The sequence below is a fragment of the Mytilus trossulus genome, chromosome 14 (assembly GCF_036588685.1).
Source record: "Mytilus trossulus isolate FHL-02 chromosome 14, PNRI_Mtr1.1.1.hap1, whole genome shotgun sequence".
Lineage (NCBI taxonomy): Eukaryota > Metazoa > Mollusca > Bivalvia > Mytilida > Mytilidae > Mytilus > Mytilus trossulus.
This window is the reverse complement of record NC_086386.1, coordinates 80,451,514-80,478,576: the sequence shown is the minus strand read 5'-3', so window position 1 is coordinate 80,478,576 and position 27,063 is coordinate 80,451,514. Positions and strand designations below refer to the sequence as shown.

Sequence of the window (27,063 nt, the reverse complement as noted above, 5' to 3'; positions counted from 1 at the left end):
CCAATTTGAAAACGGGACAATACTGTGAAATTGAATATTTCTGGCTATTGGCAGTACTGTGCAATTGATAATTCCTTGCTATTGCACAATTAGATATTTCTTGCTATGGCCATAGACCATATGTTAAAATATCATAGATTTCTGTTTACTAATATTTAAGTAAAAGAGCAAAAATTTTGGAACTTATTCCTAAACTGTTGAGACCAAAACACCCAAAATCAATCCCAGTCTTCCTTTCATGGTCATAAACCTTGTGTCTAAATTTCATATATTTCTATTTACTTTTAATTAAGTTAGAGTGCGAAAACCAAATGTCTTCGGACAAAGACAATGACGCCAATGTAATACCAATATCACGGTGGGTATGGTTGTCCTGCGAGAGAACGTACTGTGCTGGTGATTTGGTCCTGACGGGTGCTGGTGGGTCCTGATTCTGTGCTGGTGGGTTTGTTTACATTGTATCAGAACGGCAATAAAACGACTGTTTTGTTGCTTAATTTTTCTCTGATGTGTCATAAGTACCATGCAAAGTATATTACAACAATATTATATTGCAAAAGTCGTGCAAGTTCGTTAAACGGAATTGTCCTGACGCTGTGCTGGTGATAAGAAAAACGGTCCTGGTTCTGTGCTTTTATATTTTAGTTAAAACTGACATATATTTAAGATCATTGATGCTGTACTGTTATTGACTGATTAGCTGTTGTCTGCTTTCTTGAAATTGACATTGTTGTGAATCTGTTTACTGTTATTATGAGAGAAAAGATACCCCTATTTTTCTAATTTTTTTTTAAATTAACTGTAATCTTATTTATTGGCCTGTTAATGGAACCCTTCTTGCCCCCTTTTAAGATAAGAAAATATGTTTACGATTTTCGGGATTACCGTATCATTTTGCAAGATCGCCAAAATACGTTGTAGTTTATACAATACTTATATAAAGTAGATGATGTGGTATGTTTGTTGTCAATGAACAAATTTCCATTAGAAACCAAAGGAAGTATGTGTTAACAACCATACGTCATCGTACGACCTTTAACAATAACCCATAAAATAAAAATGTAAAAGGTTTTACATAAAAATGGAGAGCAAAAATATAGAACAAAGGACTTTCTGAGCGTTTGAATCATGTCTTTAGCAGCTTAAAATACATTTGTATGTGAACAATTGAGTGCTGACTATAAGAATGACAATAGTATTGCGGGTTTGTTTGTTTGGTGTTTTTTGGGGGGTGGGGGTTTAGGTTGGGGAGGGATGGGGATAAGTTAGAGCGAGGTTACAGTGAAAGCTTGGAATAGTTTCCCGTAAGATTTAAAAGTTGTATTGTAAAAGAAAAATGTATCTTATAGCTGTTAAGAATCACTTGCTGTTAGATTTTTCCAACATATTTTTTTTTGTCTAAACGGTTATCAGGTATTTTTTTTCTTCGAAAGTTCGATAGAACACTAAAAAAATCACTATTTTATGAAAGGGCTGGCTAGAATATGTCAGAGAATGAAGACGAGATGACCTAGAGAACACTAACAAAATTAAGATTTCCTAGCTTTTTCATTTCAAAATAAATATTGTTGATAAAGAATTACGGGGGAGGAAGTGAACAATGTGTCCTTCTTTTCTATATTTAAATATTTTTCATGAATAAAAATAAAATGTGCCTTGATTATAATTGAAAATTAGTAAATGGAAAAAATACCCAACTAAAATACACTTTTATTCTATAATTGGAAATATCACTAACCTTTTAAGTTTTGTGTGTCAAACACACATCTCTGTAGTAATGACTCCTTACTAAGATATTTCACTTCATTCATTTTTTTTCCTGCATTTTTTTATATTGTGAATTCATAGAATTAATATATTATAATGTAGCCTTAATTGATATTTAAAAAAACTGAATCTAAAGCCAGATATATCAAACATTTTTGTTTCCATCTATCCGTTTTCAGGACTATAACAATCAACAATAACACGCCTAGAAAATGCGTACTCGGCTGTCTGTAATCGACCATTTTTAGACAACACAGGCTCCTACAAAAACAAGCCGGGTGGGGGTTCGAAGAAGCAAATTAGGTACTTATATCAATATTTTAATAAATTGCAATGTTTTTTTCACAAAATTGTTTTGTCGTGGGGATTGCGGTATAGAAAGCGGACTCAATGAGCATTTTTGTTTTATTTTTTTCAGTTCGAGATTTTCTGAAAATGAGCATTTTTCGCTTACTGAAACAGTTTAGAGGGTCAATTTTTTAATGGTTTATATATGAACCCATAAGAAACGAAATTGAAAAATCTCAACTGTTTTCTTCCATTTTTTATGAGTGAAAACGTCAAAAATCATCATTTTCGTCTTTGTTTACATTTTTTTCATTGATCACCAGCACCCGTCAGGACCGAATCACCAGCACAGTACGTTCTCTCGCAGGACAACCATACCCACCGTGAATATACAACCAAAAACGTTTCCAATTTTTTGCGGTCGTATAAAATGATCTCAAATCAAATTTCTAATGGAGTTTGCAACAATAATTATTCAACCACTCATTTTAATACATCATAAAGTATTAAAAAATAAAATGTCATACAGTCATGATGATGCCCCCGCTAGCATTTATGTTATAAAGGTACATAAATAAAGAACTGTAAAAGTGAAGCTGCCAGAAATTGAACTTAATAAGCATTATATACACATTTCACTTAATTAAGTTAAAGTCATATGAAACGAGTGAGTGGTGAAAAATAATGTTTGTCCAATTCTTGAACCAATGAATGTATACATCATAAACTTAGTTCTCTGTGCACGATTTTATCATTATTTTCGCAAATATATCATATAATCGTCAATTTTTTTTCTCTCTGTTTGTTATGATTTTACAAATATGGCTGCTCATTAAATGTCTTGTTTTGAAGCCGAGTTTTACCGATTGTCACCTTATATAGTAATCAAATCACAAAAAGCATGGGTCTTGAGCACGTGTTTAACATGTATAATCGGATATTTCTTTATTTCAATGACAGATCCATGCGTATTGTGGTCACCGGATTTTTACGAGGAGGGTTACGCTCGGGTCTTGTGAATCCAGGGTCGAAGTTCAAGATGTTAACACAAATGTTCGAACGAAAATTTTAGCGTGTGCTTACATCGACGCCACAGTACTTCATCCAATCAGGGAATGTTTATTTGGGGCATTCGACCAGGTGAACTCAGATTTTGTCAAATTTTAATCGAAATTATAGAAAAATGGAATATTTTTAGTACATATAAAATAGAAAATTAGATAAATACTTATAGCTTAAGAAAATTTGGATGGGGAATGAAGTGAGCATTCAATTGAAAAATGACGCTCATCCTCAACTTTATCATTTGTACAATACGATTTTTTTAGTATGTGACATTTTCAATTCTCAATGTAATGGGTGAGCACGGATTCTTAATTAACATCTTAAAATGAATGATATCTAAATATTTTTCTTCTTGAACACAATCTTTAAATGAAAAATAAGTGTCAAGTTTGCCATAAAAAACATAATGTACTAAGGTTTACAATTAGACAATTTATATACAGTCACTGACCCCGCCGATATCACTTTTCCTCATGACTATTTAAGAAGAAGTTGCCGAAATGTTCTTGTCCGTCATATTTGTCTTAATACGACCGCAAAACCTTTTTTTAGGGATCGTATAATGGTATGATGTCGTCGTCTGTGTCGCCTGCGTCGAGGGTAAGGACTGAGCAGTTGAAACAAGCATGTGTTTCAACTCCAATATATGAGACCGCATGGAAAGAATGATTGGAATCAAAACGGACAACCCCAAATATTAAAGAGAACAGAGTTGGTCTTTTTACAGAAAATTTTCCCAAAAACACAAGACAGATGCATTGTCGGAATAATGGGCTGTCGGAGTAATAGGCTGTCGGAATAGTGGGCTGTCGGAGTAATGGGCTGTCGGAATAATGGGCTCTCGGAGTAATGGGCTGTCGGACTAATGGGATGTCACTGTTTATAACGACCTTGACTGGTTATACAGCACTTGCACGGTCGACCCTTGTTTGCGCCTTTTTAGGCATTAAATAATTCAATGTTTACCACATGGTAATTGATATAATTTAGAATTCTGATAATGTATATCATACTCTCTATATATAGTACTCAAATTCCTTCAGACAACTAACTGAATTTGGCAGTTTTGGGTACCTTTAAAAAAAAGTTTTGTTTATAAAGTTTAAACGCGATTTCGGTCTTATAATCCGTGGCTTTCAAATGTTTTTCTTTGAGCGTTCCTGACGAGAAAATGATTCGGAAGTTCGAAATTTAACTAGTTATATAGGAAGTGTCATTTTTTCTATTGTAGGTTTTGTCGTTCAAATTAGACCCTTTGGTTTTTCATGCTCTTTCATAATTTTATGTATATTATAGATATTTTTTGCTTTTCAAACTTTTGGTATTTTCATAGTTAAATAAATTGTTATCATCCTCTACTAAATAGTGGGAGGTTATGGTGTGTGTTTTGTTCAATTTTTATTATTAAACTATTGAATTTGTGATTAACCTATGAATCTATGATTTACCTATGAATCTGTGATTTACCTATGAATCTGTGATTTACCTATGAATCTGTGATTTACATCTTGAATCTGTGATTTACCTATGAATCTGTGATTTACATCTTGAATCTGTGATTTATAGAGTGTAAAGGTTTAAAAGAAGCTATCACGATTTGATTGGTGGTTTTTGGATAAATGTACCTACACAGCTACGTTTGCATAGGTACTATTTCTGTACTAAAAATTCGTAGTACTGCAAATCTACTTTTAATATTCAGTACTATTTTGTTACTCTAAAATTATTGTAATATTTAGGTACCTGCATTTTACAGTACTTTATTTACCCAATTAGGTATATAGATAAAGCACATTAGCACAAAGTAAAGACATGAAATATTGAATACAAAAAAATACCATAGCAAAATAACACATTGACAGCATGTACAAGTTCAGAGTCACGTTATATGTATCAAAGAAACAAAGATCTCTGTATTTTGGATTTTATTTTGTTGTGTTGATGTTGCTTATTTTATTCATATTCGAATGTCGACAGAGTTCTCTATACAATAAAAGTCTGAAAATGAATTAAAATATGATTATCAAATATTTAGTAATGCAAACATTTAAGATTCCTTTGGTGACTTTTAATTGATTCAATTCAATTCAGGTTATCAAACATGACCAGGGGCCTCGGTGGCCGAGTGGTATAAAAAAAGACACTCCGGCTTCTCCACCAATTAAACCTGACTTCCACGAAATAGCCCAACCGCGGTGCTCAAAAGTGGCGTAAAACTAAAAAAAAAGAAAGAAAAAAAGTCAAGCATGACCATCTTTATACAACCATAGTCTTTTCATTTACATGCATAGACTTCTACGACCAACCAAATGTTGTGCAAATAGTTTTGTTTATTCTTCACACTCGGATTCTTTATGTTAAACATTATATACTGGCAAGTAAGAGATTCAAAACAGGATAATCAATACACTGAGCATCAAGAAATGTTAAATACTCCAAAAGTGAAAGCCAGCGGCCTGATTTATGTTATACTGTAAACGGGGAAATATACATAGCAAAGAGCAACCAAAGAAATCCACTGCCCAAGACTTCTGCCCAGGAAAGAAACATGACGAAGAAAGACATCTATAGTTTTGTTGCAAAATGCGCATATTGCTTCAAGTCACAGTCGCTTTTGGCTGAGACTACTATAACACAGTGTTATAGTAGTCTCAGCTTTTGGATAGTAAAATTCGGATTTTTCTCTAAGTCGTTTTAATCACTCGAAACTAGGTGAGACATTCACAGAAGTGAAAGATATGTAGTATACATATTGAAAATTGAATATTATAATAAACAACAAAAAAATAATATATATCTGCATTATATACTAGTACCCAAGCGCAAATTATTTACAGCAGAAAGGTAAAGATGATCGTATTTGTACACTAAGAGACATAACTCTCGAAAGAAATGTGGCAAATTCAAACTAAACACTGAGTCGTTTTGTAAAGTTATAACATTGAGAATGGAAATGGGGAATATGTCAAAGAGACAAAAATCCGACCAACGAGTTGAACGATAGGACACCAATGTACAACCCACCCCTAAACAAATCTTTGTTTGAATAAAATAAAATAAAAATACTAAATGCAATGTTTAACCTTGGGCTATTAATTACACTAACCAGGCTACATATAATAAAAGGCAAAAGATTTGAAATGAAGAAAACATAAGTGTATTTCTCATGGTATAAAGGTATATTATTTAAAAATCTTTCACAAGTTAAAGGTTAGCAACCGAATCTTGTAATTCACACAATATAGATGACGCTTTCGAAATTTCCATCTTATCCGTAACAGAGACATATATACACATATGTATATATGTCTCTGTCCGTAAGTAGCATTTTTATTTTTCAGTTCACAAAAAAAACTCAACTGACATTATCAATATCATTATTATGATCGTAACACAGGATGTATTTGTGTATACATATGTAAAACAGTAAGCAACATCAACCTCTCTATACGGCAATCCCGCTTTTCAAAAGTTTTTATGATGGATAAAATTGAGAAAGGAAATGGTGAATATGTCAAAGCGACAACCACCCGACCATAGAGCAGGTAACAGCCGAAGGCATATTTTTAGGTTGAGAACGTGTTAAACTTGCATTCTATCAAAATATATTACAACATTTGTGCATATTAAGTTTGCAAAAAAAAATATTTCAAAGATAATATTTTTTTCCACAAGAAAAGGGCTTCAGAAAAAGCTAGTGTTTGAATGATCATGAATTTGTTCTAAAAAAAAGAATTGATTATTTCTAAAAGAAAAAGAAAAAAAGAAATGAAAATAGATAGATAGATACATGTCACATAACATTTAATATATTAAAAAAATATCTACACTCTAGGGTACCTGTTGAGTAGATTGGACTTTTTAAACTCCCGCGGTAAAAACTTTAATAGACCAATCAGTCATTTCGTTGCAAAATGCTCTGGGACGATTTGAAAACCGGAACTAGATTTATCTATAATGAGATGTGGGTTGTAAACAAAGTTTGGCATGTGATTAGAAGACGAAGTTATCGCGATGGATGAAATTCTAAACGAAGTTAAGGAACTGTCAGTTGTAGAATTAAGGACTAAATTGATAGAAGTAGGAGAAAAGGTAGGACCAATCACTGCCACGACACAAAATTTGTTTCAAAAACGTCTAGCAAAACGATTGTACCAGATACAGCATCCAGAATTATTAACCAGTGAAGCAAAGGAAAAGGATGTAGTCAATAATAACGCTACCCCAGACAATGTAGAGCCTGTGAAAAGTGTAGCTAAAGTGAAAGAGGATACAGTGGATTCTAAAACGTCCGATGACGTTCCGTCTGTATTCTTCGGGGTCTGTCTTCCACATGGGGTAGACAAGAAAGAAACAGAAGGTTTGTGGATTTATTGTATAATTTCTCTGAGCAAATATCATAATATACATGTTTATTGAGCAATAGCGATTTCAGGGGAAGAGTTCCAGGGGTTTCAGCCCCCCTTGTTTTGGACGATCTATGCATTTAAATTATAATGGGGACAGATACAAATGTATGTGATATAGTTGGCACCCCCCTCTTAAAAGGTATCATGTCCGTTCGCGCCCAATATACTTTCGCACCCTACACTTTCGCACCTCGCACGTTCGCACCAAAGGTCCGTTCGCACTCTTCACGTTTGCGCCCAATTTTAATTCAAATTCCAGTTGAATAATTGAAAAATCATGATTGTTGTTTTTTAAATGCTTTGATGTAAATATTGAATGTATTTATAGCTTGGTATGAGTAAAAGATTGAATATTTTAAATACAAAACACAAAAGATAATTGTTTTAACAGCTTGGTCCCTTTGATCTGAAACAATGAAATTTATAATAAAATATAGCAATACACTATCATCATGATCATATATATAAACCAAAACATGATAAAATTTATTCAACGCTAAAAAAAAACGTAGTCAGAATCTCACTTCATTTTGAAACAAGTCAATGAAACAAAGTTATAGGCAATACACTAAACAAAACATGATTAAGTGTTATTCAGCACAAAATCAAAAGTTGACAGAATCCCACTTTAATTAGAAAGGAATATAATATTTTTTTTAACAATACACTCTCAAAAACATGATTAAGATTTATTCAACACATAAAAAATGCTGTCTCGTTTTATTTTGAGACTGATATCAATTACACTTAAGAATACTACTTGCCAAAACTTGATTACAAAGTTATTAAACACAAAACCAATTAAAATTGGGCGCGAACATGTAGGGTGCGAACGGACTTTGTGTGCGAAAGTGAAAGTGGGCAAACATGAGTGGGTGCGAACGTGAATGGGCGCGAACGGACCCGGATTCCTCTTAAAATAACTGGATCCAGGGTATTTTGTTTTCTGGTCTGTGCCTCTGTTGTTCGTCCGTCTGTCCTGCTTCAAGTTATTTTTTAAGTCAAGGTAGTTTTTGATGAAGTTGAAGTCCAAACAACTTGAAACTTAGTAAATATGTACATGTTCCCTGGCCCTATCATGTTTCTATGATATGATCTTCCTACAATGATTTTAATTCCAAATTAGTGATTTTATCCTATTTTCACAGTCCACCCTAACATAGAACAGGATCATGTGGATGGGTCATCCATGTACTTGTGACACATTCTTGTTATATGATATAAAATTGCCACATTTAATGTTACTCAACATTGCCCAATGATTTGTAAAGTCTTTCTAAACAAATCCTTGTTTTTCCCAAATATATATTTTCAATGCAAGCACTGAAGCTAATTGTCATTTGATAATTAGTAAAAACAAAACTGATTTGTTTCTGGTCTTCACTTTTCACCAAAATGTTCATGATACATTTGTAAGTTTCATGCCAAAAACTTTTAACTGCATATTGATATATATACATGTATATATATACATGTACATATAAAATACATTGCATTGTAGCTTAATGATTTGTTAAAACTTTTTTAAAGCTACATTTTTGTATATCATGTATATATACATTCATGATATACATTTCATAAATTCAATGTACATATACATTTGTAAGTAACAAAAATATGATGATGATGGATTGATGCCTCATGTCCAGTGGCAAATATCACATGTCATTAATCAAGACCAAAACTAAAGGTTATAGAAAATTCTGTTTAACAATTGTATGCGTTACCAGGATTGGCAAATTAAGTGCATTGTAACATGAACAGAAGGACTAAAGATGCACCTTTAATGAGTAACAAACATTGTTGAAATTTATCCAGGTTTTGTGTGTTTACATACGTTTAAAGAGTTATACAGTCATGACAGAGAAATTTCTGTTGAGTCAATTAGTTTTATTAGAACCATGCATAGAAGCAATTTATAAATTATTTATTTGACTTTTTCCAGTTTGATACATGTACAGGTACACATGGTACATGTAAGATGTACATGTAAGATAACTATGATAATGATGGTGAAAAGCTGATATTCAAAAAGGTTTTCATTTTACAATAATTTTAAGTCGGAAGTTTGAACACCTTTAAATTTGCTGTTTAATATTAAGCCAGTTCACTCATATATATATATATACTTGTACATGCGTATTTCTATTTAACATCTAATAGAACTTTTTAATGTATCAATTAGTGTGTTTTAGTTATATTCTTATACATTTATATAATTTTAATTCAGTAACTGTATCAGTTTATTTTCACAAACTGATCCACGCTTAATTAGATTGAATGTTGATTGTTGCTATTTTTAGACATTATATACTTGTACATGTACATGTACATTTACATGTATGCTCTAAATGGGCATGGTGCCAAATTAATGCAGTTCTAAGGCAGATGTTGGATGTATTATACATATATTCAATAAAAATTTCATGTGATTTTATTTAACAGCTTAAGTATGATGATTGTATTTATCACATGTGTTTTGATTACAATTACTGAAAGTTGGAACACTGTTTTCACAGAACAGTAAAACTATTTAGCATGAAAAACTTTTAAACTGGGAAAGGGATTATGAAATTATTGCCGTTCTTAACGCTGTTTATGTCTGTCTGAACTCCCATTGTCACCTAAACTGTTGATTATTGTTAGATTTTGTGTTGAGGTTTCATTTTGAAGGACAAACTATGTACATATGTACATGATATGTAAATTTGACATCAACATATTTTGATTTATGAAAAGTTTATAATGTTAATGGTTGCAGCAGCCTTGCAACTGATTTACAAGCAGCTAATTTATCATTAAACATGTTTAGATGAGATTTAAATTTATAAGTAGATTTCAGAACTGTCATATGATATGCAGCGGATTTATGCCTTCAGTCAAGAAATTCTCACCAAATAAAAACAATTTAAAACAATGATTAGTCAAGTAGCTACAAAATGTACATGTATCTGAAATGAAAGTTATGAAATTGAAATAAAAAATACTGCCATTAATTACATCTGGCTCATTTGGTGTTTTTTTTGGAAATGCCTGTTCTTAGTTACATGATGTTTTAAAACACCTATCAGTTGTGCTGGTCTAGATTTTATTTGGATATATAATTACAAGTCTATAAATTTAAGAATCAGGTTTCAAACATAAGTACTGTTAGACCCAATCCAATTAAAATTATATAAACAAACTGAAAAATCAAAGTTACTATTGCCAATGCTAGTAACTCATGTAACTATGTGTTTGAAACAAATGTAGCTATTCTTTTGTTTATCATATAGACAAACAAAAAAATATTTGTGTTTCGTATTACATAAAAAGATATCATGAATATAGGGTAGGTAGCTATAGCAGTGGCGGATCCAGAACTTTTCACAAGAGGGGGGGGGGGGGGGCAGCTCCAGTCGTGCTTCAGTTTTTCCCTATATAATCAACCAAATTTTTCCCACAAAAGGGATCTGCCTATGGGTACGATTTTTTTATTTTACTTTTTTTTTTACATTGAATCTTTGGGCATGTTAGGAGGGACATTCTGACTTTAACAGTTCTTGTTGAAAATGGTAAAAAAACTTTAGGGTAGGCTTTATTTCTTTCGCTTAAAAATTAGGAAGGGTAGGGTAAAAGGAAACTGAAAGGAAACACACATCTGTTTTATTTGGCCTAAAGCATATTGATTCTGGTTAAACAAACTGTCTGTCATCAAAAGCTATCATCATAACTCTCAAGGCTACCTAAATCTATAACCAATTCAATTTAATAATAAGTTTTTTTGTGCTTTATGATGGTAGGTGTACATCAATAGCTAGGATCATATTGCTCTGAGAATTCACTAATCAACATGATCAATATTGAATAGCTACAAATACAGAATGGACAATATTATGAACATGATGAATAGCTATATATTCATACATATGTTTCTTTATTCTACATTGTCTAGAGGTATGGGGAGGGTTCAGATCTCATAACCTGCTGGATATTTTGCTGTTTTTGTTTATTTATTCATCTTGTTTGAGACTTTAGTTGACCCAGAAACAAAAAAAGTTCAGGATTTAAATGCATTTCAATATAAATATTGATATTTCACAGAATTCAGTGATTGAAAGCAACTAATGTTTTTGCTTTTGAGGGTTTGGCAAAGTAAAATGCCAGCTTTGCCCCATTCACCTGGTAGCGTTATCCCTGTCTATAAATGTAGGTTTGCTGTTTCCAGTAACTGCAGTTAAAGTTTGTGATTTATAGGTTGGTTTAATAGGAATCACTTTTGCATATATAATGTATAAGAGAGTATACATGTTTAAATTTGTTATAAGTTATAAGTCATTGATCTGTGTTTTTTTGTTTAAGTGGTTTGAAAAATAATGAATTTGTCTGAATTACCACAAAAATTAAACTCATACATTATGTACATTATGTACATGTCATAGTTTGTCCATTTTTCTAGAGTTGCAAAAATTTAGGAATTTACAGTATTTAAAATATTTGGAACACTGTTTTCCTGATACCATGGAAACCTAAATCTGGAAAATCCCAATGGATTTGTTAATTATTAGCAATAGAAAGATGTATACTTATTGACTTTCCCTATTAATTTGTAATAAATATATATGATGATGATACATGTATATATCATGTATATATGAAATATGAATGATTACCTCTCCCAAAGGATTTTAATTTTTCTGTATTTGTGTCATTTTTGTAGTATCTTTACCAGTACATGTACTTAGAATAAGGACATGCAGAAGTTAGAATTTGTAAAACATGACATTGCATGCATTCTTGTTATATTTTTTTCAACAGTGAAAAACAAAAACTTAAAAAAGCAAATTTCTTTTGGCATTCTTGCTGGCCCAAAAATCAAGATTATAAAGCTGTGTTCTATCAGTGTGTTTCCAATTCAAACTAAATTTAAAGCCAGAAAATTGTATGCATGTAACAAATACAGTGCATGTCAAAATTAGACAATAAGACATTGTTAGAATAAGAAAAAAACCAGATAAATCATATTTATAAAAAAGATGTGGTATGATTGCCAAAGAAACAACTCTTCACAAGAGACAAAATGGAACAGAAATAAACAGCTATAGGTCACCATTTAGCCTTCAACAATCAGCAAAGCCCATGCATACATGTAACAAATACATGTACTGTGTACAGTCCATGCCTAACTTACATGTACTGTAACAGAAGAAATTTGCCATTTTAAAAGTTATACATCATTTGTACATGATGAACAATGACCATGATGAGGTTTAATATTACCTGATCTTTCATTAACATGAACAGTAAATTTATGTAGAGATAAAACTAATTTGATTTTTTTATGTACTGCCAAGAGCATGTTACTTTAAAAGATAAATAACTTTTGATTGTAAACAATTTTTATTTTCACAGAATGAGAATAATGTTTTCACTAGCGCCAAAACTATAATGAATATCACAAGTCTTCATGTACTTTTGAACAAGAGTTATGATTTCTTGGTTCTAACAATGTGCATTACGTAATATAATTGAAAGAAGAACTCACTTGACACAAATAGAAATCGTTTTGTACTGAAGTTTGTATATAACTTTGTTACAAGAGGCAGTTTGTGTTTTGTTGATAATTGAAGAGTTGTATAACTTTCTGTACTTTTGAGTCTTATAAAAATTGTCTTGTATAAGATTAACAGTACCGGTACCCGTATATATATTAATTGCAATGTTTCTTTTTAAGCACAAATTATCATTTTTTACCATTTAAGCATTAGTCAACAGAAAAATGCTATTTCATGTAAAAGGGTTTGCATTTGACCAGTGTCTTTTGATCTTTTCATTGGCCTGAAATATACAGATATATACACTGATGTGATTGGGGGTTATGTGGTAATTAGCCCCCAAGAAATTTGGAGTATTATTTAGGCAAAATCATGCAATTTAATATTTGATCTTTTATTTTACCAAGGATAATAATACCATGGATAGTATTATATAAAAATTCTTGGTTTAACATACTAGATGTTGAAAAGTCATTTAAATAGATCGTCAGAATTAATTTCATCAATTACATTTAGATATGTTTCTAACAGAAGAGCTTATTTGTCTTGTTTTTTCAAAAGGAATATATCTTGTATTTTCTGATCTGTCAGTCTGTATTCAAATCATTGCATTGATTATTTAATACCTAATAAATCCACAGAAGAGAAAAATTGATACATTTCATAAAAACAGGGTCCATATAGTTAGTTATAAGCATGGTAAGTACCAGAGTTGGTTAGTTATTCACCAATTTGGAATATAATGCATTCTGGGTAATATTTTCAAAAGTGTACACCGAAATTTTAATGTGGTTCATGTAAATTTAAAATGTTCTAAACAATGAAAATTCATCCAATGACCATGATGACCTATGCCATAATGTTATTTCATTTTGTTTACAAACAATGAGATAAACCATAGTCCTGATGATTCTGAAAAGGCGAATTACAAAAAAAAAAAAATGAAAAATATCATGTCAACCATAAATCTTTTTACATAATTAATAATTGCAAGATGACTTTAGATCAATAAATCATTTCTGTTTCAGATGAAGAATTGGTATTCAAAGACAAAGTACAGGCTCTACAGGCTGTTAAAAAGTATGCTGGGGCCAGGTTTAAAGTCTTCAAGTCAAAACAAGATGCCAGACTTTTCAGTCAGTCTTCAGCTGATGAGCCATCTCCATCACCATGGAAACCGTCATCTCCAAAGGTTAAAGTTGTTATCAATTTTATTGATTTTCAAGAAAAGTTGTTAACTTTCCTGAAGGATTTTATGCACTGGATTTAAAATAGATCTGTTTTTTTTTCAGTTTTAAGTGATGTGCTTGTAATTGAAATAAATCCAGAACATCCCCAAATGAATTGGAATCTAACTTTTCTAAAAACATAAAATTGAGAGTGCAAATAGCCTCAAATCATGCAAATAGGCAATGTTTAAAAGAGAAAACAACACAACCAAAGAGCATTACAATACCCACGGCCACCATAGGGTTTTCAATACAGCGAAAAAAATCCATTGCAGTCTGCACGGTTAGCCACTAGTCCAATGTCCCAGACTAGTAAAATTTAATTCAGACTAGTAAGTTTTTGCAAGACTTTGTTTGGACCAATAAGAAAAATGTCAGAATATTGGTTTTTCAGACTGGTAGATGAAAAAGTTTTTGGTGCAGACTGCATTGTTGGCCTTCAGCTGGCTCCTTGGCCATAACAAAAATGTGTACTAGTTCAATGAAAATAGACGGCACACTCACACTTCTGATCATACATGACATATAATACAAGCAAAATTTAAAAACAACATACAAGACTCAAAGCTCTGAGGTTCCTGGCTTGGGACAGGCACAAAAAATGTGGCAGGATTTTTAAAACATGTTTTTGAATTCATTGGAAAAAGCGTAATATTAGATTATAAAATAATGTGACCTTGACCTCATTAACAGGGATTTTTTTGTCAAAGTTAAGTTTAAATCAAAGCTTATAAAGTATATCGAGAAACTCATTTAAGGATGTGTAAAATTATACAATATATAGAGATGACTTGCTATGTGTAGTTATTGATTATAATGCATGGCTTTGATTACATCTAACATTTCCTGATGCAAATAGAGTTATCTTCCCTTTAAGCAGGAAGAAATTTTCTTTATCATGTTTAAACTAATTTTCAAGCACCCTTATTTGTATTTCCTTGTCTTAACTGAAGATTTTAAGAAATTTATCAGTGTTGTATCTTTTTCAATGTCAGATATATATATTTACAGATTATTGAAAATTTGCATACAATTTGTGTTATAAAATGCAAAGTCGTGTTATAAAATGCAAAGTCATGTTATATTGAAAAATAAATATTTACAGAAATGATAATTGAAAAAATCATGATCATATCAATGTAGGTGTTTTTGTTTTAAAACAGAAATAAACCAAATAAAAATAATGTGATCTTTAATAATTAACGTAGGTGTTTTTGTTAATAAACATAAACCGAATCATGGCGCTAAAGAGCTCATAATTAATTTTATTTAAATATCAAGAACACATTGGGTGGTAATTAAGCTAATGGATTTTTTTCTCAAAATTTGTTTATGCAGGACAAATAATTGTTTCCTTTAAATTGCAGTGAATTTAGTGTATATTTACAAACCTAAGTTTACTCTATAAATTAAAGTACATTTATATGATGGCATAGACATATAACATTTTACATCCACTTGACTTTTAATTTGTCTGCTATATCTGAAATTAAGCTATAATGGTATATAAAATTATAAGCTTTTAATATAGTTTTGAAAAGGGCATTTAATCCATATCTTTTGTCTAGTCTAAATCTGCTACATATGTTCTTTTTTATGCCCCACCTACGATAGAAGAGGGGCATTATGTGTTCTGGACTGTGTGTCCGTCCATTCATTCTTACATCTGTCCCACTTCAGGTTAAAGTTTTTGGATGAGGTAGTTTTTGATGAAGTTGAAGTTCAATCAACCTGAAACTTAGTTTACATGTTCCTTATGATTTGATCTTTCTAATTTTAATGCCAAATTAGAGTTCTGATCCCAATTCGGTCCACTGAACATAGAAAATGATAGTGGGAATGGGGCATCTGTGTACTGGGGACACATTCTTGTTCAGTGATGAATTTTCATGATATGGTCAGTTTCTCAGGTATTACAATTATTTAAAAGCCTAGGTTTTGCCTATTGTTGAAGGTTGTACAGTTACCTATAGCTAATAACTTCTATATATGTCATTTGGTCTCTGGTGTAGAGTTGTCTCATTGGAAATCAGACCACATTTTATTTTTATGCCTCACCTACGATAGTAGAGGGGCATTACATTTTCTTGTCTGTGCGTTCGTTTGTCCGTCTGTCCTTCCATCCGTTTGTCGTTCCATTCTTCCGTTCTTTCAGGTTAAAGTTTTTGGTCAAGGTAGTTTTTGATAAAAATTGATGTCCAATCAACCTCAATCTTAATACACATGTTCCCTATGATATGATCTTTCTAATTTTATTGCCAAATTAGACTTTTGACCACAATTTCACGGTCCACTGAACAAAGAAAATGATAGTGCAAGTTTCAGGTGAGGTTAAAGTTTTTGGTCAAGGTAGTTTTTGATTTAGTTGAAGTCCAATCAACTTGAAACTTTGTACACATGTTCCTTAGGTTATGTACTATGGAAACATTCTTCTTACATCTATACTTGTTGTCTAGATAGATTGGAACAAGTACATGTCTCTCGGACACACAATTTTCACATTTTTTTCATGTATCATCAATTATATTCAGTTCCTACCAAACTTTATATTATAGACATTTTACATAAGATTCAATCATAATTACTTAGTAATGCAAGCCAGACATTTCCGTGTGTACACACTTTTTTATTTTCAACTATCAAACATCTGATTTTGCAATTATACAATCTAAGGTAGACATTTGTATAAGTAACCTTTTATAATTTATGTATTATAACTTAGTGAATGTAATAATCCTGTGCTTTATCTGTCACACAAACAAACCATATTGAATTGTGTAAAGTATGATATACCGGGTATTTGAAAACTATGTTTAGATTCAACACTTACAATGGCACGATTTCATTGGTCAATAAAGTTTACTATGATATCAAAGGCTAATTTAGGTTAACCAATGCAAGTTGTTTGATCTTTTATGCCATTGTTAATCTTCATCATGTTCAGTGGTATTATGCAAATGATGTTTAATTCATGTGATTGATTTCTTGATTTTCAAATAAAACCATGATAGAATAGTATTAAAAGGGATTTATATTTTGATTAATTTCTAAATTTAACACTAAAGGACATTTGTTATAGGATCTGCATCTTCAAATAGTTTTATGAAATAGAATTGATAAATAAGACGAACAAACATTTTAATGATTTATTTATTAATTACTACCATGTGTGTAACACATCAAAGGAATGACAACTATCATATATTCTTTAATTTGTACAGGCATTTTCTAGGTAGAAAATGATAAATTAAATCTGGATTGATAGTTAGCTAATCCTCTCACTTGAATGACAGTTGCATCAAATTCCATCAGAAAGGTTCTTGAAATCTAATTTGAACTTATTTTTTTCAGGCAACAGATGGCTTTATATCAACAATGGGCACAGGAGTATCTTTTGAAAGCTCGCCATACAAAGCACCTAAAGTACAGGAGATATCTAAGTTTAGATTAGCCCTAGAACAAGGGGACACAACCACCATAGAAACACTAGTGTGGGAAAATCCAAGGTTCCTTATCAGCAGTGCTGATACACCATTAATTATACAGGTATTTATTTTAAGAAAATCTGGTATTGCTTACCATCTTGGCCAATACATCACCAGTTATATAGTGATTGAGGGAAAAAGCTCTTTATAAGCCTTTATGATACAAGGAAGAAAATCTCATTTGCCAGTTGATAAAGACATTTTACATGTGTGTAAGGATAATATACTATGAAAGCACTTTAATTTGTGGGTATCAATTTTTGTGGATTAGGCAGCATTTATTTGTTTGTGGGTTTTTATACGCCCGTCAAAATTTTGACGGGACGTATAATGGTATACAAATGTCCGGTGTCTGTCCGGCTGTCTGTCCGTCTGTCCGGCGTAAACATGTCGCACCGTAACTTGAGAACGACTTATCCAAATTTCATGAAACTTAACATAGTTGTTTCTTATGATGGTCAAATGATCTGTATACTTTTTGGTGAAAATAAGATTTAAACTTTTTGAGTTACAGCACTTTGTAACTAAAACAGGGGTGTGTTTTTTTCACATGTCGCACCGTATCTCAAAGCGATTCTTGATTATGGCTTAAAACTTTAAACACTTTTTAGTTATATTAATCTTAATATCTGTATACTTTTTGGTGATGATTCAAAATTTTATTTTTGAGTTATTGAGTATTTTGTAAAAAAGGGGGAGGTTTTTTTTACATGTCGCACCATATCTCAAAAAGGATTTCTGATTATTGCTTAAAACTTTACACATGTCTTTGTTATATTAATCTAAAGATCTGTATACTTTTTGGTGATGATTCAAAATTTCATTTTTGAGTTATTGTGTATTTTGTTAAAAAGGGGGAGGTTTTTTGTACATGTTGTGCCGTATCTCAAAAACAATTTATGATTATTGCTTAAAACTTTACACACTTCTTTGTTATATTAATCTAAAGATCTGTATACTTTTTGGTGATGATTTAAAACTTTATTTTGGAGTTATTGAGTATTTTGTTAAACAGGGGAGGTTTATTTTACATGTCGCTCCGTATCTCAAAAATAATTTATGATTATTGCTTAAAACTTTACACACTTCTTTGTTATATTAATCTAAAGATCTGTATACTTTTTGGTTTTGATTCAAAATTTTATTTTAGTGATATTTAGTTTTTTTGTAAAAAATAAACAGGGTTGGGGGTTTCACATGTCCCGCCCTATCTCAAAAACAATATATGGTTATTGCTTAAAACTTTCTCAGAAACTATTTATGATTATTGCATAAAACTTCCACACAAGACGTCGGGCGTATCATGCGCTCATGGCGCAGCTGTTTATTTAATTCATGGATTTTAGTTTTCTAAAAACATAAATTGAAAAATTTCAGCCATTAGAAAAGAAGGTTACAAATTGTCTGGAATGAAGGAAATTGCAAAGTAAACACTGACCGGTGAAAATCTGAGTGATCACTCTTATTAACCCCAGATTGAGTGATCAACAGATTAATTAAAAGCATAAACATATAGTATATACCAATACACATAATTAACAGCGCCTGGTGATGTTTGATAGCCCGACCAGTTTCGGTCCATAAAGGACCTTTATCAGAGGCAGAATGGTGGATTAATGTTTGCACCCTATTTATATAGATATGGTAACCGGCGGTTGAGTTAACCGGCGGTTGGGTTAACCGGCGGTTGCGTTAACCAGCGGTTGTGTTAACCGGCGGTTGTGTTAACCGGCGGTTGAGTTAACAGGCGGTTGATTTAACAGGCGGTTAAAGATTAATTAAAAGACCAACAAAGATGTTAATTAGGCCATAAACGTGAATTGTAAAATAATATTTTATCAAAAGCATGCCCACCATAAATTGGGACAGAGATGTAACAGTACAACATAAGAACGAACTATAAAAATCAGTTGAAAAAATTCTGTGAAACTTTATGAATGATTTAAGCTCATAAATATTGTGGCTTAAAGGGACACTAAATGAATAAAAATGGTGGACTAAAGTATATAACATTTCTTTTACAACTAAAATTTGGTTGGTATCACATCTTATCAGCATTTTAGAGGTAGGTGTTGTTTCATTGTTACAAAAAAATCCCCTAGAATTAAAATAATATTAAACATGATCTTTATCTATTTTGACAGGAAGGACCAAGATACAATGCTTTACATGTAGCAGCCAAGAGTAACCAGCCACAAGTCTGTCAGCTGATACTGGATATCTTAGAGGATCCAAGCTTCCTTGATAAGCTCTATGGGCACACTAAAGAAACTGAGTGTACCAGGACAGATAGAATGAACTTTGTTGTTGATTTGTATCTCAACACTCCCGATAAAGGGGTAGGTAATATTGTAAAAGAATTATTTATAAAAAAACAGAATTAGTGTTATTGGAAGTAAGAGAAATTAGTAGTATACTTATGTTCAAAACTGGTAAATCCATTTATAATATACAAATCAAGATGAAAGAAAAGGGATTTGCATGAATTCCAAACATAGGGAGACCACAAATTAAATTCCTTCCTTTCACACATTTATCAAAATATTAAAACTCTATCAAAAGGTAGTGACCTTAAATCAGACACAATTGGTATATTAGCAGATTAGAAGACTGTTACATTCTCATGGTTCTGGTGAGCTAAAATCTGAGATCAGGAAAATAAGTCTCTGAGACACTGATAAATTGTATGTGTTAATAAATCATGATCATGATGATGCAAATGAGACAACCTTTTCAATTTTTAATTAAAGTAAAAGATGCAATAGATAAAGGAAGATTTGTTATGAGTTCCAATGTGACAACTCTCCATCCAAGTCACAATTATAAAAGTAAACCATTATACTAGGTCAAGGTACGGTCTTCAACATGGAGTCTAGGATCACACCAAACAGCAAGCTATAAAGGGCCCCAAAAGACTAGTGTGAAACCTTTCAATGCCCTTTTCTTGAGAAAAACTTAGAAAACAGTTAGGCTTGAAATCCACTTTGCATTCCAACTTCATCATGTTCATGATACAGTAATGTTAGTCTTCTGTTGATACAAAGGACTCTAAAAAATGTCTTTCTTTCTTCATCATGTTCATGACATATTTTAGAAATTTTACCTTTCTTCAAATTGCATAACTTGTTTTCTGTTTACAGTGTTGTGAATCACCTCTACATTTTGCCTGTAAGTTTGGATACACAGATGTGGTAGCAGTCCTGGCATCTCATCCAAAAGTTGACAAAATCCTAAAGAACAAATATGCAGAAACTCCAAGAGATGTAAGAATAGTAAAAACAGGGTGCAACTGTATTAAACTTAGAAATATTGGAATATAATTTAAAAGTATTCAAGGAGATGTGTTATGATTGCCAGTGAGACAACTTTCCAAATGATTTGCATCTAAACAACTATGGGTTAGTTTATAGCCTTCAATAATTAGCAACAATCAAACAATATTTTTTGGATTCATTATATTTATGTGGGATACCAACTTTTGTGTATTTCATTGTAAAGATGAACCACAAATTTTAATGTTTAATAAAGTATAATTTTCTCTATACCAGTATGCATAATTTGGCAAAACCTTGGAATCAAATATTTACAAATATTGCAATAATTCCAGCAATCCACTAAAATTTGGTAACCAGGAAAATGAATTAAGAGAGTTATCATTGACAAGTTTAAGTTCTCAAAAACTGTAAAAAATAAATAAAATGTTTAAGACTTTATAGTTAGCTTATCATTATACATGTAAAAGATTTATAAAAAGAAAAAAGGGGGTCAATGGGCAAATTTTTTTAAAGGGAAATTCCGCGATTTTTTATTTATCATCTAATTATGTTCATCTTAACATAAAAAACACATTTGCAAAGTTTTAAATTTATATTCCTTCTAATAACGGAGAAAATCAAGTATTTGTAACTTTTTTGGTTGAAATCTCGAGTGGGTCGTGACGTATTAGCCCGATTTATTGAATTCTGGGAAAAAATAAAATCTGTTTAACTCTTATAGCTTATCGACAATATGTATACGTAATTAAAAGCGCATAGCTGACGAATGGTCGAAGTTATTAACCACAATATAAGAATGAACGAAAGTGAATATGCATATATATACCGTTTTGTATTGATTGAATTAAACTCCTATAAAATTATCTCTAGTAAATGTTTTTGAATAAATTTAATTAATTATTGTTGAGATTTTTTTCATAAAATATTTATTGAACATTTTTACTGATATTGAACTGAAAATATTTCAGTTCTATTTACCGTTATTGTTTTGATAATCATTTCAATGCAACTAATGTGTGAGCAGAGTGTGTATATTATTTTGTAAAGGTAACTGTATATTTCTCGGCTTGAGGTCAATTCGTTTACCTTGTAGCTATTTAGCCGCAGGTGTGAGTTCAAGCGTACACAGGTATAAATGTTGTTATTTGGAAAGGATAAACAGAAAGGATTAGAAAGAGTATATGCTGTCATGATGTTAATACACTAAGATTTAATACACAATGAGAATAAAGATACAATAATTAAATAGTGTAAATTAATTGAAAATAAAATTCAGATTCGTAATTCCGAAAGTGTATAAAAATGAAAGGAAACAATTTTTGATTACTTTCTTAGCGGCAATTGGCGTAAAGATTCAAATATGAAGCAAAAAATAGTAGTTTTAATCTTTAATAAAAAACTAAATGCAATATTACCCAATTTGATATACCATTGTACATCTGTTTGATATCATTGACTTTACCGGAATTTCTTAACTTGTATTCAAATCTGGCTGTGTTTAAATGCTAATAAAACTATTGCAATTTTAAAGTTTTTAATTGACAAAAAAATACAACATGCATATTTTTTTTTAGTTTCTTTTTATACGAGCGCAAATTTTGAAAAAATTTTCGTCGTATATTGCTATCACGTTAAGGTTGGCGTCGTCGTCGTCGTCCGAATACTTTTAGTTTTCGCACTCTAACTTTAGTAAAAGTGAATAGAAATCTATGAAATTTTAACACAAGGTTTATGACCATAAAAGGAAGGCTGGTATTGATTTTGGGAGTTTTGGTCCCAGCATTTTAGGAATTAGGGGCCAAAAAGGGCCCAAATAAGCAATTTCTTGGTTTTCGCACTATAACTTTAGTTTAAGTTAATAGAAATCTATGAAATTTTGACACAAGGTTTATGACCACAAAAGAAAGGTTGGGATTGATTTTGGGAGTTTTGGTTTCAACAGTTTAGGAATTAGGGGCCAAAAAAGGGCCCAAATAAGCATTATTCTTGGTTTTCGCACAATAACTTTAGTTAAAGTAAATAGAAATCAATGAAATTTAAACACAATGTTTATGGCCACAAAAGGAAGGTTGGTATTGATTTTGGGAGTTTTGGTCCCAACAGTTAAGGAAAAAGGGGCCCAAAGGGTCCAAAATTAAACTTTGTTTGATTTCATCAAAATTGAATAATTGGGGTTCTTTAATATGCCGAATCTAACTGTGTATGTAGGTTCTTAATTTTTGGTCCCGTTTTCAAATTGGTCTACATTAAGGTCCAAAGGGTCCAAAATTAAACTTAGTTTGATTTTAACAAAAATTGAAACCTTGGGGTTCTTTGATATGCTGAATCTAAAAATGTACTTAGATTTTTGATTATTGGCCCAGTTTTCAAGTTGGCCCAAATCGAGGTCCAAAATTAAACATAGTTTGATTTCATCAAAAATTGAATAATTGGGGTTCTTTGATATGCCAAATCTAACTGTGTATGTAAATTCTTAATTTTTGGTCCAGTTTTAAAATTGGTCTAAATTAAAGTGCAAAGGGTCCAAAATTAAACTAAGTTTGATTTTAACAAAAATTAAATTCTTGGGCCTCTTTGATATGCTGAATCTAAACATGTACTTAGATTTTTGATTATGGGCCCAGTTTTCAAGTTGGTCCAAATCAGGATCTAAAATTATTATATTAAGTATTGTGCAATAGCAAGTCTTTTCAATTGCACAGTATTGTGCAATGGCAAGAAATATCTAATTTCACAATATTGTGAAATTGCAAATTTTTTTTTAATTAAGAGTTATCTTTCTTTGTCCAGTATAGTAAGCAAGAAATATCTACAAGAATTTTTTTTAATTGGAGTTATCTTTCTTTGTCCAGAATCAACTTAAATCTTTGTTATATACAATATACAATTTATATTCACTTTTTACTACCAACTGATAAATTTGAATAATCTTTACCATTCAGTGATAACAAGCAGTTTTTTTACATCTTAATATTTTATGATGTATTTAAATGAGAAGTAATTGTTGCAAACTCCATTAGAATATTTTAATTGAAATTAGTTTTGGAATAAGGGAAAGAGGGATGTGATTAAAAAATTGGGTTCAATTTTTCTCATTTGAAATTTCATAAATAAAAAGAAAATTTCTTCAAACATTTTTTTGAGAGGATTAATATTCAACAGCATAGTGAATTGCTCTAAGAGAAAACAAAAATTTTAAGTTCATTTGAATACATTCATTCTGTGTCAGAAACCTATGCTGTGTCAACTATTTAATCACAATCCAAATTTAGAGCGGAATCCAGCTTGAATGTTGTGTCAATACTTGCCCCAACCGTTCAGGGTTCAACCTCTGCGGTCGTATAAAGCTACGCCCTGCGGAGCATCTGGTTAACATTTTATTCTTACATAATCAAATTCATTTAACAATCATTTACACGAACTTTTTGTGAAAAGACTACCAATTATCTAAGCTAAAGCATTATTTCTTTTGAGGATTTTTGAGGATTTTTTTTAAAATTCTATGATAATATTTGTGCAATGTTGGTCATTAATCCAAATAAGTAATACAGTAGTTGTAATAAAAGTTATATTTTAGTCATGCATAACAGATATTGACGAATTTATAATAGTTCGTTCATACATCTTTGTTCATGAAACAATCATTATTAGTATACATGTAAGTTTCCTGACGTATAAGAGCCATTGAGGATGAGCTCCAGAGAAATCAGACTAGTGGCGTTTCGTTCGTTTGTTTTTTGGGAAAGGAGAGGAAATGCAACCGCTTGTAAACGACAGAATTACCATACAAGCATTTATAGTCAACACAATCAGAAAGAGTTCCCATCCTTAGACGGGGAATATGAAGGCTTCCAAGAATGAACAAGTGACATGTCGAACTCTGAACAGTTAGAAAACAGACTAACGACATCAACCGCTTGTTCTTGATATTTGAAACTGTATGCATATATATACGTATACGTTTATGATATAGTGATGAGTTCTTGCGTCTGACAAAAACTAAATTCCTTCATGGTTATATCTTGCCATACGTTTATATTGGTTTGTAAGGTGATTACTCAAAATCGTTATTTGAAAATCCTGTTTGTGAGATGTAGATTCATTTCAATACAGAAATTTCGTCTATATATTTCACAAGTGTATAACACGGAGAAGCTCTGAAGGTTAATATTACTCCCATTTTGTTTGGGTGTGAACCATCGATGTTTACAGCAATATCAAAGAATAAGGTGATGATGGTAGAAAGAACAATGGGCGTCATGTGGCAAATATTACATGCATATCGGACAATGAGTTGTCAATCTGTATGAAAAGATTTCCAATACAACCATATTATTGAGAAGGAATGTTTACATGCTATACTCTCGTACTAGTACTACAGGGTTCTTGTGGTGTTCACCTTAGACATACATCGTTTTAACGATGTTTAAAAAAAGACAGAACCAATTTAATGTCATATTTCCCTATTTTTTAAATATAACTAAAATTCTTTTATCTGACAAGAATAGCCCTATTTAGCGAACAAGTAATTTATTCTTTTTTCTGTTATTGAATACCAAGAAAGAAAATAAATCCCGAAATTAATTTGAAACTTTGATACTCAAAAGTTTCCCAGCAAAATATTCACCTCCCCTTCGGGATAATTAGTGTTCGTCCAGTGGCATATATAACAATTGTGATGACAAATTCCTTCCTTTGTTCGAGAACAATCTTATTGAAACATAAATCTGTGATTTTCCGAGGTCCACAGCTTCAATGAACCAAAGCAAAAGTACACATCGACCTGTATTTAAATCAAATTGGTTCTCTTCTTCTTTTGGTATACAACTGTAGTCTATCGACATTCGATGATTACATACTGTTGGCATACGTGGACTAGTCTATTTACAACACTTTTACCCCTATTTATTCAAAATATATGTTTTTTTCTTATGTTCAATGTATACACGTATATATTTTAAATTGCGCTATAGTTCCGTAACTTTCTATCCAGTCGTATAAACGAATCGTCGGCAAGTGCAAATATTTTTTTAAATCAATATTTCTGGTCTGTTCCAATCTGTCCTTCACTATTGACAATGACTATATATTACATTTTCCTCCCAAATTCACCCTTGGAAAAAATATTTAAATAAGATTTTAATTTCATCAAATCTTATGTTTTGGGTATTATTTATATTTTTATGAATTATATTCTTTACACCAGAAATGTAATTTATAAACAAGCGTATGAGTTTAGTAATGACAAGTAAGACAGAGTTGTATATTATACATCTGATAGTTGGAAAGTTATAAGTTATAAGTTATCAGCCGTGTACACTGATCAATACCTGCAGAAGTGAAACGATGCATGAACTTGCAAGCCCGACAGGACATCGCTTGAATACCTGGACGTGTCACCTCACACCCCTCACAATACCTTTGGAAGTAATACCTTTAGCCATGCTGGTGATCAGATGAGGGAAGATCAAAATATATTTGAAAAAAGTTTATTACTTTAAAGAATTATGAACAAATTAGATTTTCGAACGGAACACTTATTTATGATTTCAACTTTGACTTTTCACCTAATTCCAATATCAACAGTTTAAAAACAACAGACCATAGTTATTTAAAAAAAGTAAGAATATTTTCCGTATCAAGTTAGTTAGTCGGATTAAACAACCGTACGATTGACAAGATATCGACACGCAATTACAACTACATCGGTTACTGCAGTTTTGTTTCTTTGTGGTTTATAGACATATCATTTTTATTTATCGGGAAGGAAGACAAGATGGCGGATCGCGAAGAATTGATACTCTAAATTCAAAATCGATGGTGATCGTTTATCTGGCGGAATAAAACTTTAATATCTATGAATTTGAGCATTTTTATACAGAATGAACATAATATCAATTTTTGATTTTTTTGCGAAGTTTCCCTTTAAGGCATTCAAATAGATAAAACCAGAGGATTCCTAAAATCTGACAAAAATCCCAAAACATAACATGAGAACTTCCTTAATCCAC

At 31.4% G+C, this 27,063-nt stretch overlaps 1 protein-coding gene across 1 annotated transcript in view; it reads left to right on the top strand.

The window, feature by feature from the left end:
* Nucleotides 1-7,014: 7,014 nt before the first annotated feature.
* LOC134697101 (uncharacterized) overlaps nucleotides 7,015-27,063 on the top strand; it is a 48,724-nt gene continuing 28,675 nt past the window's right edge. The window contains exons 1-5 of the mRNA XM_063559142.1: nucleotides 7,015-7,480; nucleotides 14,092-14,255; nucleotides 17,644-17,838; nucleotides 19,922-20,116; nucleotides 20,918-21,040. Coding sequence (XP_063415212.1) covers nucleotides 7,135-7,480; nucleotides 14,092-14,255; nucleotides 17,644-17,838; nucleotides 19,922-20,116; nucleotides 20,918-21,040 — 1,023 coding nt within the window. The 5' untranslated portion in view covers nucleotides 7,015-7,134. The remainder of the gene's footprint in view (nucleotides 7,481-14,091; nucleotides 14,256-17,643; nucleotides 17,839-19,921; nucleotides 20,117-20,917; nucleotides 21,041-27,063) is intronic.